The sequence below is a fragment of the Sesamum indicum genome, linkage group LG2 (assembly GCF_000512975.1).
Source record: "Sesamum indicum cultivar Zhongzhi No. 13 linkage group LG2, S_indicum_v1.0, whole genome shotgun sequence".
In the NCBI taxonomy this organism is placed as follows: Eukaryota; Viridiplantae; Streptophyta; class Magnoliopsida; order Lamiales; family Pedaliaceae; genus Sesamum; species Sesamum indicum.
Genome location: NC_026146.1, coordinates 4,397,232 through 4,415,191, shown reverse-complemented (window position 1 = coordinate 4,415,191; position 17,960 = coordinate 4,397,232). Strand labels below are relative to the sequence as shown.

The 17,960-nt window shown below is 31.8% G+C and overlaps 3 protein-coding genes across 3 annotated transcripts; all 3 read right to left on the bottom strand.

The window, feature by feature from the left end:
• Window positions 3,415-6,482, bottom strand: LOC105179611 (WAT1-related protein At1g43650). Its single transcript, XM_011103258.2, has 7 exons — window positions 6,059-6,482; window positions 5,885-5,947; window positions 5,086-5,202; window positions 4,774-5,002; window positions 4,246-4,404; window positions 3,809-3,960; window positions 3,415-3,726 (listed from the first exon to the last, which is right to left on the bottom strand). Exons 1-7 carry the CDS (start codon window positions 6,241-6,243, stop codon window positions 3,555-3,557), a joined length of 1,077 nt encoding a protein of 358 aa, XP_011101560.1. The 5' UTR covers window positions 6,244-6,482; the 3' UTR covers window positions 3,415-3,554.
• Window positions 7,368-9,589, bottom strand: LOC105179619 (WAT1-related protein At1g09380-like). The gene is made up of 4 exons (XM_020692128.1): window positions 9,569-9,589; window positions 8,852-9,438; window positions 7,740-7,911; window positions 7,368-7,648 (listed from the first exon to the last, which is right to left on the bottom strand). The coding sequence occupies exons 2-4, from the start codon at window positions 9,026-9,028 to the stop codon at window positions 7,437-7,439; spliced, it is 561 nt and encodes a 186-aa protein (XP_020547787.1). The 5' UTR covers window positions 9,029-9,438; window positions 9,569-9,589; the 3' UTR covers window positions 7,368-7,436.
• LOC105179601 (WAT1-related protein At1g43650) lies at window positions 13,717-17,610 on the bottom strand. Its single transcript, XM_011103248.2, has 7 exons — window positions 17,408-17,610; window positions 17,104-17,166; window positions 16,889-17,005; window positions 16,537-16,792; window positions 15,941-16,099; window positions 14,391-14,542; window positions 13,717-14,089 (listed from the first exon to the last, which is right to left on the bottom strand). The coding sequence occupies exons 1-7, from the start codon at window positions 17,608-17,610 to the stop codon at window positions 13,957-13,959; spliced, it is 1,083 nt and encodes a 360-aa protein (XP_011101550.2). The 3' UTR covers window positions 13,717-13,956.

Sequence of the window (17,960 nt, the reverse complement as noted above, 5' to 3'; positions counted from 1 at the left end):
TCATGTAGACGTCGGCTCAACAATTATTGAGGGGAAATTGAAAGATGAATACGTGACAATCCAATAAAAGGTTTTATAATATTTTCTAACTAAATGTAAAGACGTTGATGTCAGCTAAACGAATTATATGTAATGGTATTTTCTTTATCACAATATTTCAAAAATTTAATAATGACACTCGTTTTGTAAAGGTTGTCGGGATCAAAATTTAAGGACAGAAAGCTATGTATAGAGTTTTCCTTAAAAATAATCAGTGACATGTCATAGTGGTTTCTAGATTATAATAAATAGAGATAATTACATTACTTCTTTTTTCTGAGATTCGGTGTAATTATACCTAAATTCTATTTACTCCTGATTGATTTATTACTGATTTATTATTGGTTAAATAAATCTTTTAATAACCAAATCACCTTCATACATCCCCACGCATTAATGCATGTGAAGAGATATCTTCACCATTATAAGAGTTGTTTAGCCGAAAAAAAAAATATTTGACCCGCAATAAGTTAATCTAGAAATTCTTGGTATGCACTTTATATAGTAGCAATTTATGTTATTTATATTTATTTCATAATTTTGCAAATTTTTTAGAGCTTCTTATCCTATCATGCATTTTGTTGATATCGCCTGATAATATTTTTTTATATATCATGTATGATGCGGAACAACATCTAGTAATGTTATTGTCAGTACTGCAACTTAAAACTATAATTATAATTGATGTATATTGGTAAAAATTATTAATCTGCAAGGATAAAAAAATAATTTAACATATATGAGGCACATATTAAACAAATGCAACCCACCACACCATATAACTTCCAACATTACTATAAATACCAAATATATTAATTTTTTAAGGCAACCACCATTCATTGATAGTGGCTATTTTTTCTTGCAAAAGGACCTCATTCGGAAATCATGTTTCGCCAAGTGTATAATTGTACGGTAGGTAAAATTCTCAATTTTTATCCCTTCGTAAAAATCTTGACCACATCAATAATTAAGAAATTTAAGGAAAAAAAAACCTGCAAAGTTAGCCATATGACGGCAGCAAGGGCGAGAAAAGAGCCCTTGTAGGGAATGGTGGGTTTATTTTTGGAAGCTGAAAACAGAGGAGGGCCCTTGTAGAAAGTAAAGGCTATAGCTCCCCAGAGACCATGAATGGCGCCCAACACCTTCGCCACTCCATGCCATTGTGTTATGGCTAGGCTCTCAATCCTGTATATACATATATAGTAAGGGTTAAGAGTAATTCAACCCAAGCTAGATCCCCCTTATAAAATAATATCAATAGCCGTCCCTCTGTTTTTTAATATAAAGCAAAAAACACACATCATTTGATTTGTGCTTTACACGTCCCATTTTTGGTATTTTTTTATTTTTTTAATTATAAAATAATATTTATATTCTTATTTAAATATTGTTAATTAAGATCTTGATTAATATAGATTGATGGTTCAGATGTCATCAATAACGATTCATATTTGACCATTTGAAGTTTTATTTATATAAAAAAAATATTTAATACAAAATTAATCACCATCATCGTCCTCTTCAACCCCCCATCCGACACCATCTCCCCACTTGTTCCTCCTTTCCATGTTTATTAGTTTTTTTTTTTTTTTTCCAGAGGAGAGTTTGTAAAATTCTCAAAGTCAAGATAGCAGATGTCATCTCCATTGTAGATAATTTTGGAGAAGAATATAAAAACTTTCATGAAAATCTCAAAAAGGAATGAATATCCGGGCCTATATATACAAACTCTAAGGAGGGCATCCGCTAACTAACTTTATCTACAAGTAATCGAAAAAATAACAAACTGTGCAACAACCTAACTAACCAACTGTACAACAAAAAATATTAAGTACAGAACAAGTGAATGGAGGTCGTTGGCGACCTCCTAGACAGCGATCCCAGCGATCCACAATACAACGACCGGAGCAAACCTCTACGCTCGGGTGCTGAAGCGAGCTCGTTTGAGGAGGGCGACCTCACTCTGTTCACAATTTTCGCATCAGAGGGAGGGCGCTTGGAGTTTTTCCAATATAGAAATTGTGTTCACTAGAACTAATTTTGAATCATAATAATAAAAAGAAGCATGTATGTAATATTATTTATTACCTTAAACAAACTACCATGACAAAGACCAAAACAGGAAGTATATTGAATAGGACAGAACCAAATGTTAGAGAAATATAGTCCAGTCCACCCAAGAATAGGTTGAAGCTCAAGTCAAGCCTGCACTCATATTTAACTACAAATAAATTTCTCAATTTTGAGTACTAAAGAAGGTGAAACGTTTACTCTGTAAATGATTTTGGGATTAAATGCATTTTTGACCTCGTAACTTATGTTACGTGGCGTTTTCGTCCTCGAACAAAAATGCATGAGAAATGGACTGAAACATCAAACACTATAAATTATTGAATAAAAATACATTTAAATCAAAGATTTTGCATAAATAAATTTTGTTAGTACTAAAATTTCTGAAAAGAAGAAACAAAACGTACCCAAACGAAGAAATAAAGAAAATCTAGCAGAGTGCAGTCCATGTAGGAGGAGTGATAACGGTCGGATTATTGAAAAGACAAGATGACCCTTTGCTAAGGGTAAAAAAGTAATTCGGGAAGAAATACGCTAGATCAAGCTTGGAAAGGAATGAAATCACGTGGGAGCGTTAATGGTTCGAGTTAAGGGGTTAATCTGCCATCTTATCAGCAGGCATGAATCTGCCCTGATACTCGACTTATAGGAGGAAGGTTAATCCGTGATACCCGCACTTACCATAGGTGATCGATGCCCACTTATAAATATTAGCTCTACATAATAAACAGGTAATGTGCAAATCGAGCCAGTTTGAGATTTATTACTTGATATTTAAACAATCACTTTGAGATTCTAACTTGGGCGTCGGAGTGTTTTCGTCGAGGACGACCCCGACTGTCCTAACCATTCTTGTTCCAGTTGACAGATCCTATCGAAGAAGCATGTGAGATCGAACATCTGGACGACCGACATAATTTCTTTCGATCACCATTTTCAAGCAGGATCAAGGAGGAACCCCCTTTCTGCAAATCAAACATATGTATATGTATAACAAATGCAAGCCTGCATTGCTGCACTGTAATATTACCACTGCCATATAGGGTTTCTGTTTCTCCATACTTAGCTCTATATTCATCAAAACACCTACATCTCTTAACAAGCATATATATCTATATAAATCAGGGTTATGTGTGCGTACGTCGACTGCTTCTGAATACTTTTTGCCGCTGTCCGAATTTAAAACAATTGACGTTAACATAATATGGTAAGGCAGTTTGGTTAATGAGAGCGACATTGCAAGCTCAGAGCCGCTATGGAGATGGTGGAAAAGTTGCTGCTTTACAATGCAGGAAAAGATAAAGATCACCAACCCAACTCTCTATCTCTCTGTCTCTTTCTATTTTTACCAACATAAATCGACAGTTTTGGTGGGCTCCGTACAAGCGAAAATTATAGCAAAAACCCCTAAAGTAGAAATGATTAAAAAGTAGAGAATGGTTAATTTAGGGAATGATTTTGGGCTGCTCTTCATCCGGTGATATTGATGTGATGCCTTCAAAATGGGCTTCCTCCAATGAATGATTCAATTGTTGTCGGGCACTGTTTTGGGCCTCTCGATTTCTACCCCAAAGAAAACTATACAGCCCAGCAATAAGTAGTCCCCCTCCCAAAACGCTGCACCACGTGAAAATAGATTAAGACAGAAAATGGAGAAACAAAGAGGTTGACATAAGTAACTGAACATTGATGTACTAACCTTCCCCAGTGGAGAGTTTCGTTGAGGAAAAGAGCTGAGAATATTGCTGCTAAAATAAGCGCCAATGGCCCAAAAATAGCACTGAAAACAGGGCCTTTCTGCTCGATAACCCAAGCTTGCAACCAGTAAGTTATCCCTGTCACAATGACACCCTGCAACAATCCATGTGCTCCACATTTAAAAAATAATTTTACAAATGTTTCAAGATAAATGTCTCTAGGGGTATAGTGGTCATTTATCAATAATTGAAGACCTGTAATATTTTCTACATCCCGTATAATTCTCATTTCAATCGGGCTCAATATTTTATTTTCGAGATATTAAATTCAAAATTCATTTAGAGCATGTGCGAATGAGTTCGTATGAGGTAAAAAAAAAAAAAAAATCAAATATGAGCAATGTAAGTAAAACTAAATTAATAATTAAACTAAACGTACACAATAGAGTATGGATAAGAGTTGGATGTTCCAGGCAAGCTTCCAGGAGGTTAGGTTACTCTCCATGGCTGCGCCATAAATTGTTGCCGTCAGGCTACTGAAGCCACACTGTAGAATCATGAGCCGCAATTTGTCTGGATACTGCTTCATAAGTGGAGCCTGTGAAACATATTTTTATCCAGCGAAATAAGTCAACCATTATTTGTTGAAAATTGTAACATCCACAAATTTTTAAAATATAATTGTAGGTTTAATTAGTAAATATTTATAAATTTAGTCAATTATGAAATAAATTATAGATTTTAAATTTTGTTTATATTAAAATTTGAACGAAATAAATTGAAACTTTTAAAATATCTGGGTACAAATTATATATAAAAACAAAAAGAGTGGCGTAATAAAAAATTTTTGAAAAAATATACGTATATAGAATATGGATGTCCCCACCCTCAATTAGAACACTAAAGACTGTCTTTAGCGTGCAAGTGATTGATGGGTGATAATTAGAAATTTAAGAAAAAACAAAACCTGCATGGTTAGCCACAAGGAGTAGAAGATTTGGGCAACAATGGCGAGAAGAGAACCCTTGATCCATTCTTGTTTTGTATGGAAAGAATGGCTGTTTCCATGAGTTGTTGAACTTGAAAATAGAGGAGGGCCCTTGTAAAAAGTGAAGGCCATGGCTCCTGAGAGACCGACAATGGTGCCCAGTACCTTAGCCATTCCATGCCATTGAGTTATGGCAAGGCTTTCAATCCTAGACAAATATTACAGTGATTGTTCATTAAAATTTGATTTCAATTTTCCACCAAACAATAGAGAAATAGTTTTATTAATTACCTCATACAAACAGCCATGATAAAGACCAAAGCAGGAACTATACTCAATATGGCTGTACCAAATGTTGCAGAGATGTACTCCAATCCAGCTAAATTTAGATTCAAGCTCAAAGCAAGCCTACATTCATATACATACCCAAGCTTATTAGCTACATATTGTTTTGGATTTTTCTTTTTCTTTTTCTTTTTTCAAGTTTATTCAATTACATATGTATCTATATAGTACCTCAATACGTAGATTTAGCGGTGTCGTAAAATTTATATTTTAATACTGAGAGAATCTACTTGTGATTACGAAGGTTCTATTTAGTTAAGTTTATCTAAAATATATAAGGGTTTAAATGCATTTTTGGTCTCGTAAGTTAGGCAATTTGGTGTTTTCGTCCTTTAGCTTCCGAGGGTAGCACTTTGATCTTGTATTTTTAAAATTTCTTGATTTTAGATTTTAGTCCACCAGAATTCACTATTTTTGTCAGAAAAATGCACAAGCCTTTCACGTGATATTTTAAAATTTGGGACTTTTGTTCTAATTGCTCATTCCTATCAGAATTTTTGTTTTTTAACTTTATAGGATAACATTTTAATTTTATATATGTATCTTTTTTTTTTTTTTTCATGCAAGCTTATAAACTCCTAAACTAAATCTTATTTCAAGATTTCATAAGCCCATCTTCACAAAATTTTACCCAACACCTTTGAACATCTTATATGCCCCTCACATATAATTCTTTTGCGAGACAGATTTGATTCGTTTCCATTTAACAAATTAGTCAAATTCAATTAAAAGAAAACATACGTACCCGTAGGAAGAAATAAAGAAAATCTTGAAAAGTCCGGTCCATGTAAGAGGAGGACCTCTCTTGCTGCACATGATCAAATCATTGAGAAACCACAACAATTCCACAGTCATATATATATATATATACATAAATGATAAACCCTACAACTATATATACTCAACAATTGACAAGTACCTACGGAAGAAGAACACAAAGGGCAGCAGTGCAAGAGTGGCGAATGCTTGTCGGTACGCGACAAACACAGAAGGCTTCAGACCTGAAGACATAGCTGCCTTTGACAACAAAATCATGCCTGCATAGCTACACTGCATGATTACCACTGCAATATATGGCTTCTGCTTCTTCATGCCTACATTCATCTTCCACTACTTCCAAACAATACTTATGTGTGTGTGTGTGTCTGAATCACCTATAAGTAGTTGTTCACTCTTCTTCTGCTACTTTTTCTTGCTACAAAAGGACACTCATTGCCGTTAAAAATTGAACAGTATATGATGTTGATGATGATCAGTTCCCTGGTTTGGCTGCCGATCAATTGTTGGCGCACTATGGACATAATGGAAGTCCTACTTTTGGCCCACAAACCCATTAACATTATTACATATACCTACACATTTCATGGGATTTGGACCTATTAACATCAACTACATAAGTACTTTATATATTCTTCAGTACACACATACATTCTCTTGGGATTTTTTAATGTATATTTTGTACATATGATTGATACGATGTTTTTTTAATGCAGCGAATTAGATTCCCCTGCACTAACATAACTCATAATCTTTATATATATATATATATATATATATATATAAACCTAATTAAGAATAATTAACTATAATGTTTCAATGAATTAAGGAGAAAATACAACTAATTATATCTCTTAAATAATCTCTCTGGGAATAGATATCTTTGTGCGAACCTCCATTTACGATTTGCAATCTGAATTTCATTTTATGTATATTTGGAAAAATTCAGAGACACCCCGTATGATAATAGAAATATTCAAAAAACTCTCTATGAAAATTAAAGTTAAAAAACATTGCTCCGTACAAAATTTAATTAATTGCAATTATGATCCTATATATAACTATAGAAAGACTATTTTTATGTCTTTTTAAAATACGGATTGAAAACTGAATACTAACTAAAATAATTCCTACATTAAACTCAAATTCTTAGGAAAATTGTACAACTTACAACTCGCGACTGATAAAAAAATTTACGCTTTACTTCAATGGTTTTTCATGCTATATTAAATAGATCAAATCAAAGTGAATTACAATCATAAGTTATAAATTTTTCGTTGTGATTTTTCTTCAAAGAATTTTAAATTGCATTAGAGTTAGATATTTTTTTTAAAGAGAAAATAAAATTATTAACGATTGAAGTTTAGATAAGTTAGTTTGGAGGCAAATTGGAGGATTATTTGACGTTCATGGAGATAACAAAAAATTGCAGGTTAAAGATATGTCCCATCTCTTGCATTAATGTATTGAAATATATAAGAATAATTTGACCATAAAAAGATTTCTTAACCTGTCGTAAATTAGTATCCCAAAATAAAAATATGTCCTCTATCATTATTATGATGATAATTACCCCGCGTGAGTCTCTTTCTCCTGCACATGATTGGGTGAGTTCGACTTCGACGTAACGATGGATTCCAAATGGGCTTCCTCTTTGGGCCCATCCAATTTCTGTTGGGCCTCTCTGTACTTACCCCAAAAGAAAGCATAAAGCCCACCCACCAGCAATACACTGCACCCATCACAATCATCACCAAAAGACTAAAAAGGACAAATCAAATTCAAATATTACAATTTAGGCTAAGATTAAGAGACTGACTAACCGACCGACCGACCGACCGACCTTCCCCAATGAAGAGTTTCGTGCAAGAAAATAGCTGAGAAAATGGCTGTCATTATTAGAGGTAATGGGCTGAACATTGCCGGAAAAACCGGCCCTCTTTTCTCTATAACCCAAACTAGCAACGAGTAACTAATGCCCGTCACCACAACCCCCTGCAAATTTTGAATAAATTTAAAATAATTAATTCGACTCTAATTCAATTTTATTTTATTTAATATGAATTTGTTATAATAAATAACGATGCCTTCCGATTTCCCCTCAGTTCATGCTTCGGTCTTCCTATATATTTGCTAATATTTATAATTTAATTATACTAAAAATATAAAAGAAAGGACATTATTTGCTAATATTTTTATTTAATATTTATAATTTGATTATCCCTCCAAAATTATTTTAGTTGCCGCCTGTCCATGTAAGTCCAATACAAAGATAACAAAAGTTTGAGGGCCTTTATTCTTTTATATATGAAAGTTGATTAGGGGTAGGAATAAATTAAATCAAATGAAAATGAAAGAATATTATTTAATTAGAACTAATCGAATTATATATATAAATATATATATTTAAAAAAGAAATTATTTCACTGCTCTCCTCTTAAGTTCAGTATAATTACATATAAATGCTCTTAGTTTAAAAAATTATGTTTAGTGTTCTTAATATTTGTTTTTGTCTAACCAATAGATTCACTCGTTAGTCAATATTCAATGAATTTGCTTATATGAATGAAAAAAAAAATGAACGAAAATCTATATTTACTTCGATTGACTTATTATTAACTTATTGCAGGTCAAATAGAGAATCTCGTGTGAATATATTTAAGGATAGTTGGTCAGAAAAATAAAAACTTCATTAAATTATTTTGTCAATATCAGCAAATTATGTGAATTTTGACTAACAAAAAGATTTGTTTATTAGACAAAAAATAAATGTCGGGATACTATATGTAATTTTTCAAATTACTGAAAATGTACCTACTATTACACCAAATTTTGGAAAAATAGGGTAGAGTTATTCCTTAAAAGATTTACTTCCAAAAGCTTTCATCCCCACACACTTTGAAGTGGATTTGTACTGAGAGATGAAGAAACATACACAATAGACGATGGCCAAAAGATCAACATTCCAACCAAGCTTCCAAGATGCTATATTCCTCTCCACGATTGCACCATATTTGCTGTCGTGAGGCAGCAGAAGCTGCACTGTAGAGTCGTCAGCCGCAATCTCGCGGGGTAAATTTTCAGAATTGGATTCTGAAAACAAAATATTCATTCAGAAAATTATTGGTCAAGAACTACAACAGATGTTTCAATTTTAAAATGAAGCAATCTATATCCCTGCCTATTTTATTCATTAATAATATTACAGGATAATGAATTGCATTAAAACCCCCTTACATATGCAAAGTGTAATAAAAATTTAGAGGGATATGGAGGAGTGATTAGTAAAAAGAGAGCTGCATGATGAGCCATAAAGCCCAAGTCAAGTTGGAAGCAATCATGATGAGAGAGCCCTTGATCCATTCTTCTCTAGTGTGGGTCTTGGAAAAAGAGGCTGCAAGAGTGACTTCATTATAATGACTTGAATGTAGAGAAGTATAAACCATAGCCCCTGAAAGACCCATTGCCGTTCCAAACACTTTGGCCCATCCATGCCTCTCACTTTGAGCAACCTCTTCAATCCTAAAATTCCCCCAAATATATAAAGAAGAAATTATTATTATTATTATTATTATTATATATACAGTAATTGTTTACTGCGACTCTAGTTTCCGTTAAATCAAGCATTATAAGCCGGTCAATGATTATATACCTTAGAAGAACGGCGATGATGGCTCAGTGTAATATACTGTAGATTCAGTGTCATGGTCAACCTGTACTCGTACAATCTCGTTTGAAGAACTTGAAAGAGAATATCTGCTGTCAAATGGAAAAGAAAACACAGTAACATACATACCCACAAGTTGAAACAATGAAAATCTTGCAGACCGAATTCCAGGTAAGAGGAGGAGACTTCTTCCTGTTCATTGAATTGAAAACCCAAACAAAAAAGGGAAAATAATAAATAAAACAAATAATATATTAATACATATTGATTTATCTTGTAGATACTTGATTGACAGTACACGTACTCTATTTTTTAAAAATTAAAGGGTATATGTCATTCATCCATACACTCAATAGACAGAGCACTAGATACAATATATTTTTAACTGATTGAAAATTCTAACTCGGGTAAGGTTTGTCAAATTTAAATCGATTATATAATAAATGTAATACATATGTTGTGTAATTAGTGTACAGTTGATGAAAAGTGCCTAATTATATAACAAGTGAATCATACTTGCAATGTAATTAGTTCGTTCGGATCAAACCTAATTTGCTGCAAGAATTTTCCTCAGTTTTGGGAATAAAAATACTGTTAATACAAATTCCAAAACCTTTCAAAGAAGTAAGCAAAGGGAGCCAAGGCAAGAGTGGCGATGGCCTGTCGGTAAACGACGAAAACGGAAGGTTTCATTCCAGAAGAAATAGCTGCTTTAGAGAGCAACAACATTGCTGCATAAATAAACTGTAATCAAAGGCATATGTTTGTTCATGCCCATTCTGCACCTCATCACTGATCCCTTCATTTTCCCAATCAATTCACGTTTTCTGTTTCCTGTCCTCTCTCTCTCGTATTGTAATTGAATGAACGTATATAAGCACCAAAGTTTTCAATTTATCAACAGCGAAAGTCGCCTGTTTGGTTTCTCCTGTTGTCCTAAAAAATACATGGATGTGAAAGGGTATATCTGAATGTTGTTTTCACCTAAATTGCAATTTACTCGTCTGTGATATGTATAACAAATTAGTCAGACTAGGCATTTTGCGTAGACTAAAATTAAGTGACCATTATGACTGTATAGTCTTTGGCCTGTAGTAAATTAATTGGGGCTAATACAAATTGCATTCGATATTCTTTTAGTATACTAACAAATTCAGTGAAATTTGAGGGATCTATTTATTAAATATAAATAAATTTCAAAAGAACTAAATATAATTTTTCAAATTACAAATCATTTATATATAACTAAACAAAACTTTAACCCGATGGCGATGCAATTACACCAAAAATAAATAAAATTGTTCTGTTGGAATACTGAAAAAGAAGAAGTAATTAAGGGAGATCATGATGACAATGAGTAGAGAACCCATCTTACCAGAAATGCTCATCACTTATCGCATAATCGTAAGAGCCACAAAATCATGCGCAAAGGCATCTGGATTGTTAGTGTCGGGATAGAATTAATGGAATTCCCTTCCCGTCTTCTCTCACAAGTAGCCCATGGGAAATTCTAACACATCAAACCCGATTTTCATTGAATTTGTATTTATCGTGTTATTAATATACAATTTAAGAAAAATAATTAATCACATAATAAATATAACACACTTATTTTATAATTGATTTGATTCGCCTAAACCTATAAAAAAATTTCGAAATCAATACTCATTTCATCCAACCCGACAATTCTTAAATGAGAAGCCAAGACTAATAAGAGTATATATACCTTTTTTCTATTTATTGGCAAACAACTTAGGTGGGCTTTTAGTTTTGAATTTTCTGAATAATCCTAAGAAAGAATATATTTTTATTCTGCATCAAATTATATAGTCAATTTAACTAAGATTTAAAGTTTAATTCGGAGGGAAATTCTTGATCATACTTAAACCAATTCAAAGAGAATAATTAATCATAAATAGTAAAAAAAGTGTGTAGATTGAAGCATTGTAGCATCTATTACAAAAATGCGGGAGTTGTTGATGTGCATGTAACTCCCTGTTTGGTACATATTCCATCAAAGACCATACACTCATAATTTTCCAATAACGTCCAATCAATCACTTCTCTTTCTTTGTACTGCGATGCTCCACTGTCCACTCATTTGCAAATACCCAATTGTGCACACTTGGGGGAATCTTTGTTAAAAAAATTAGCTCAAATTGAATTTAGAGGGTGTTTGGTTAATTTTTTTAAGCTTTTATTTCTTATAAAATGTTTCACAAGTTTATAAGATATTTAAAAAAAAATTAACTAAACACTCTATAAGATGTTTTAAGAGCTTATAAAATATTGAATTTTTTTTTTTAAAAATAAGTTTCTAAAGTGTTTGAATAAAATAGGATGTTAACGCTTATAAGATGTTATGAAGTTTGGCATATTGAGGTTTTTTATTGATAAGATGACTAAAATGGACATATATACCATTAATCAAATAAGTTGTTATTTCTTGATATTTTGCTTCAAAAATATTTAAAACGCTTTTATAAATAGTATGTATTAATTTATTTTTTTAAATAAAAATTTAATACATAATCTTTTTAAAATAAAAAAATGACGAATTTATTACCTAAACTTTTAAACAAAAATAATATATATGTACATTCATGCGAGCTAGTCGAATATTAATATAGATATATACTTATATTTTCTTTGTTAATGCAATGATGATTTCTAATCATATAATTAATAATGTCTTGAATTTATATTTTTAGTAAATATAATATCAATATCAATCTTATTTTATTTAATTATAATAATTTATTATTAAATAATTCATATTTTCTCCTTTCTGAATGTCCGAAAAATTAAATTCTAGAGAGAGAAAAAGGCATGTATTTTTGTTGTTGTTGTTGTGTGTGTGTGTGTGAGAGAGAGAGAGAGAGAGGAGACTGTGTGACAGGGTGATCGTACCAATAGGGATATTTTTATCTTATGACATATTAATTTTATATAATTTATAAGTTCTTATAAAAAAAGTTAGGAAAACTAATTTTTTTTTAAGAAAAACTTATAAGATTCAAAATATTTTATTTTGAGATCTTATAAGCTTTTTAAAAAAAAATTGTCATACACTTCATTAAAACTTATAAACTCTCTAACATCTTATAAAATACTTTAAAGCTTATAAACTTAACCAAACACGTCTTGTACAGTGTACTTTACCATTATTATAATTAAACCGTGGAAGGGATTGAAGCATGCCAACATTGGACATTGACGGTGTGTGTGTGATAGCTTACAACCAACAATTTTCAACTTTTGACTTTAAAATTATTCCGATTTCGAGTTTTATTTTACTTTTATTGTTTAAAAAAAAACAAAGCATTTTTGGATCAGAAGTTACAAAAACCGTGTTATGTTTGGTTTCATTTTCGGATAATTTTCGAGACAAGACAAAATACACCTAATGTTTGCCTCTTTGTTTTTACACCTTGTTTGTGTGTTTTATTATTTTTAAACTTTCTATATATAATATAAAAAAAATATGATTTGACAATAAACAGTAATTTTTATCTCAAAAAATACAACATTAAACATACAATATCTATATATATACACATTTATATATAAAAGATATATAATTTGACGATGAACAGTGACTTTTGTCTCCCAAATTCCAACAACAAATATACACCATTTATTTTAAAATATTTTAAATTATGTCTAAAAACAAATCCAAATATACACTCTATCTTTCAACACAAACTTATTTATCTGTATTTTTCTCCATCTATCTCCAAAACACAAAACAAAATACTCCAAAAATAAAACCAAACATAATGTAATAGTGTGTATATTTCTATCTGTTTTATTTTTTTTTCCGTAAATCAAAATACTTTTTTCCTTTTTTTGACTTCCTCAAAATGACATCTTTTCTTATCTTGAATATATTGATTGATTTAGAAATATTAATATATTGCACACTGAATGTTGTAATATTAGCATGTTGGTTGATTTAGAAAACTGTCGATGTGGTTTTAAAAAAAATATATAACAGTTAAATATTCTTTTTTTTTCAATTAAAATTCTTCACCTATTTTACAAATACACTAAATTTTAAATTTTGCTATAAATTTCAATCCATCCGTAATCCAAGAATAAAAATTCTTACAAACATCGTTTCAAAACAAGACATGTAAACAAAAGCACGTTTATACACATATACGAACAATTTCAATCACCCGCTAATTCCCATTAATCCTATTAATAAAAAACGAACAACCCAAAAAAAAAAAAGGAAAAAAAGAGGCGAAATCGGTTGATTTTATATTAGAACTAATGGTACGATCAAGATTTGGAAACCCCATTTGGATTCTTGAAAAGATATATGTAAATCGATCAGCAAAAAATGCGTAATGCGGTAGCTAAGCTAGCTAGACAATGGTTTCCTCCTTAGCAAAATTTTGTGGTTGTGTCTGCTCTTGATTTGCTTGCTTTTGGGCTTCTTTGTTTTTCCCCCAGAGGACGCAGTACAATCCCCCCACCAGCAATATGCCTCCACAAACACTGCACCAGATTAAACACAAAAAGGCCCCCCCCTCGTCAATTTTCTGCCCATTCTTCTTAGTTTCAATCATATTAATTACATAATTATCATCAATTACATCTTATAAGTTTAATTCTCCATCTTATTTTATTTAAATACTTCAAAACTTTATTTTAATATATGATCTAATTTGATATAAGTTGTAAAATATACGAGTTTTAAAATTTAGGACGCAATTTATCGGATTCTTTAGATAAGTTGAAATCAAGAAACAGTAAGTCTGTGATGATTGTTAGGAAGAATAGGATGCAGATTGCAGACCTTCCCAAATACAGCGTCTCCTTCCAGAGAAATGCTGAGATAATAGCAGTAAAAATCAGTGTCAATGGACTGAAAATGGCGACAAACAGAGGGCCCTTGCTCTCCACTGCCCACAGCTGCAACCAGTATGTTATTCCAGTCACGACCACCCCCTGCCATGCCATATATGAACCATGACACCATATTTTCAGTTCAACACTAATTAATTTAATTTCGTTTATGATTAACACTGATTAGATTGAAATTCATGACTTATTGTTTAGTCCGACGCTGATATAGTATTAGACGAGGTATCTCATCTAAAAATTTAAGTTATTAAAGATGATAATTATTTAATATTAATATTTTAACATGTTAATAAATAGAAATAAACACACTGGCACATTTTGCGGAATTGAAAGAGAAAAATAAAAATAAATAAGTATGTGTTGGACTTGTTTTTAAAGATAATTTAAAATAAGTGTTGTGTTTTGAGAGACAAAAATCACTGTTCATTGTCAAATTATGTTTTTTTATAGATATTTATACAAAGCCCAAGACAAAATACCACAAAAATAAAGTGTAAAAGAAACAGGCAAAAATTGAGTGTGTTTTGATCCATCTTAAAAACGAACCAAAAACAAAACTAAGTACAGTAATTTCTCGAGATTTTTGTTCTTTGGGCAACTCATAGTTAGTAATTGGTTGCTAGTGGACATCAGAGCAGATGGTGGACCTCTTTTCGGACATCATTGTCCTCAAGCAGCCTAACATATGTACATAATGGACTCAACTTCAACTACAATATCAGAAAGTGAAACTCATTAGCTAAGACCCTTTACCAATAATTACTTCCATCTTTTGGTTAATTGTGAAAGAAAAGAGCTTGAATTCTTTATTCAGAAAAGGCCGTGACATAATAAAAAAAATGTCAAGAATTATTAGCACTCAACTTTTATTTATTTTCTTTTATTCAGCAGTAACATAAATCGATTATGATACTCGTACATATAATTCTTTTCACAGTATAATTATATATTTTCTCTCTTTCTGTTACGTCATCTCAAATATTTTTTCTTTTTGACATTTATGATATATGCGTGTCAACGCCATAACATCATGTTTTATGTTTATGTTAGTGAAAGACATCATCATGTATGATCCAGAAAATATAATTTTTGTCCTATAAGTATAAAGTGGTACTTTTATTCTATTCTGTAATTTCGCGATAAATGAAAATAATTTAAAGTAAAGTGGAACATTAAAGATATCTGTTGCAGAAAATTGTCAATTTGACCAGAAAATGACAACGCACGCGACTTTTTCTAGCTAAACTAGCAATTTGGGGCGACAAATGTCTTTAATGTGACACTGTTTTTTTCAAAATTATTGCCCTTTTTTACCAAATAAATTTCAAATAAAATAAAAAGTACCATCACCACATACTTACAGAATAAAAATTTACTATATAAAATCTACCAACAATAATATTTGAAAAAGAAAATAATTAAAAAAAAGGGTTATGTAGTATAGAGTTAAAATAGAGCATTAGGGAGTTGATGTGGACATACACAATATGCCACTGAAAAGAGATTCAAATCCCAGTTAAGCTTCCATGACGATAAGTCCCTGTTCATGCTCATCGCCCAAACTGACGATTGTATGCAGCTAAACAAGCACTGCAGCATTGTCAGACGAAATTTTGCCCGATACTGCTTCACTAGAGGCGCCTAATTTACACAAACAGACAACATAAATCACTTACGTATTTGGATAATTCTTGGAAGATGATAGTCCGGATTCGATGATGTTAATAAATTAGGTTGGTGCATCTTAAAATTTTCACTACCTATCTACTATTAATTAAATAAATGAATAAAACACGCACTAGAAAAAAAATATGTGTCATATCAATGGACTTTGTACAAAATTCTTGGCAAAGCAGTTTTGTCATGGAAATTTGTAATGAAATTTTTTTTGTTACTATAGCTAGTAATGTTATAATTGCATTGATTTTTCTATACGTGGCAAATGTCTATTGAAACAGTCATTGCAAATTATATTGCCAAAACTTTGACTTGCGACGAATTCTTCAACCAACACTGGATCGACTTTTATAATGGATAAAAATCCCTGAATTCGAAAAGGTTAGAAGTGTTAATGAAACCTGAATGACGAGCCAGGAGGCCCATGCAGTGTTGGCTGAGAGCATAAGCAGACAACCTTGTATCCACTTCTCTTTACTGCTGAAATTGATGACAGGATTTGTCTTCAGCTGGTTCTCATCAGTCCCAGTATGCCAGTTCATGAAATTGACCCGTGGGCCTTTCACAAACGCGAATACCATTGCCCCGGAAAGACTAACCACTGACCCTACCAACTTCACTATTCCTGGAGAATTCCTTATTGAAAAACTCTCAATCCTGGAAAATTTGAAAACACAAATATTAATCTTGAAAATAGTAGACATTAAATAGAATTAACTTCTCAAGATTAATTTTCACGGCGCACTTACGTACCTGAATGCAACAGCGATCAGAAACGTAAGCGCAGGAATCGTGTTATTGCTGGCAGAAGCAAATGTCGCAGAGACATAGTTTATTGCATACGCGTAGAGATTCAAACTCAATGTGATCCTGAAAACGTACAAAAAAATGTACATAAAGTGAAAAATGTCAAGAAAGAAGATTCATTATCAAAACATGCATTGGATTCAATTCCAGGCCAAACATACCCAAACAAAGAAGCCAAGAAAATCTTCCCAATTAGGCTGTATGACAACAGATCAGACTTCTTCCTTCAAAAAAAATAACACAAACAAAAAAAAACCCTTAATTTCTTCATAATCTTAAACAAGAAACATGCATACAACAAGTATATTAATTTGGTAAAATTCTTAGCCGAATCAAACCAATTGCAAAGGAAGTGTATATGTGATTAATCGCTTTTTTCTGAACTATTTATCAGTCACACAATAAGTGTATTACACTTCCTATATAATTGATTTAGGTTCGATCAAAGTATAGAAATGAAGTAACCTGTCGAGGAAGAAAGCAAAGGGAGCCAAGGCAAGAGTGGCAAAGGCCTGGCGGTAAGCAACAAAGACATAAGGGTTCATTCCTTTAGATATTGCTGCTTTAGAGAAGAGAGCCATGCCTGAGTACACAAGCTGCACAAATATCATTACCAGGACACCCTTGTTTTTCTCTATAATACTCAGAAACCAATTGCCCTTTCCCATTTTGATTTTTCAATGTGTGGGATACAGAGCACAAACATTCCTCTATTTATAAAGAAAAACTAAAGATGCATACATCGCACTCCTCAGCTAGTCTTTGTCATGTTTACTTTAGTATTGTCAATGTGGGCTCATATTTTGTACTCCTTTCTGTATTTGGAAAAACATGAGTGGGTTTGGAAATTTATGCAAAAGATTTTATAGAAAATATTGTAATTTACATCCCACAACTTATCCTCTTTATGATTTTAATCTCATTGGTTCAACACTCATTAAATTTAGTCCCATAAGCCACAAAAATATATAATTTTAGTCCCAATTACAAATTTTGTTAAATATTTAACAGAGCACGT

Excerpts from the sequence above, each read along its gene's own strand:
- LOC105179619 (XM_020692128.1), bottom strand. The coding sequence starts at position 9,028 with ATGAATATTTTGTTTTCAGAATCCAATTCTGAAAATTTACCCCGCGAG. Across the intron at positions 7,912-8,851 it reads TTTTGGCCATCGTCTATTGT|GGGGTTGTGGTGACGGGCAT; the intron begins GTATGTTTCTTC and ends CAAAATTTGCAG. Across the intron at positions 7,649-7,739 it reads GTCGGTCGGTCGGTCGGTCG|TGTATTGCTGGTGGGTGGGC; the intron begins GTTAGTCAGTCT and ends TGATGGGTGCAG.
- LOC105179601 (XM_011103248.2), bottom strand. The coding sequence starts at position 17,610 with ATGGGAAAGGGCAATTGGTTTCTGAGTATTATAGAGAAAAACAAGGGT. Across the intron at positions 17,006-17,103 it reads TTCTTGGCTTCTTTGTTTGG|GATCACATTGAGTTTGAATC; the intron begins GTATGTTTGGCC and ends GTACGTTTTCAG. Across the intron at positions 14,543-15,940 it reads TCTTTTCAGTGGCATATTGT|GGGGTGGTCGTGACTGGAAT; the intron begins GTATGTCCACAT and ends ATGGCATGGCAG.
- LOC105179611 (XM_011103258.2), bottom strand. The coding sequence starts at position 6,243 with ATGAATGTAGGCATGAAGAAGCAGAAGCCATATATTGCAGTGGTAATC. Across the intron at positions 5,203-5,884 it reads TTCTTTATTTCTTCCTACGG|GCTTGCTTTGAGCTTGAATC; the intron begins GTACGTATGTTT and ends ATATGAATGTAG. Across the intron at positions 5,003-5,085 it reads ATCATGGCTGTTTGTATGAG|GATTGAAAGCCTTGCCATAA; the intron begins GTAATTAATAAA and ends ATATTTGTCTAG.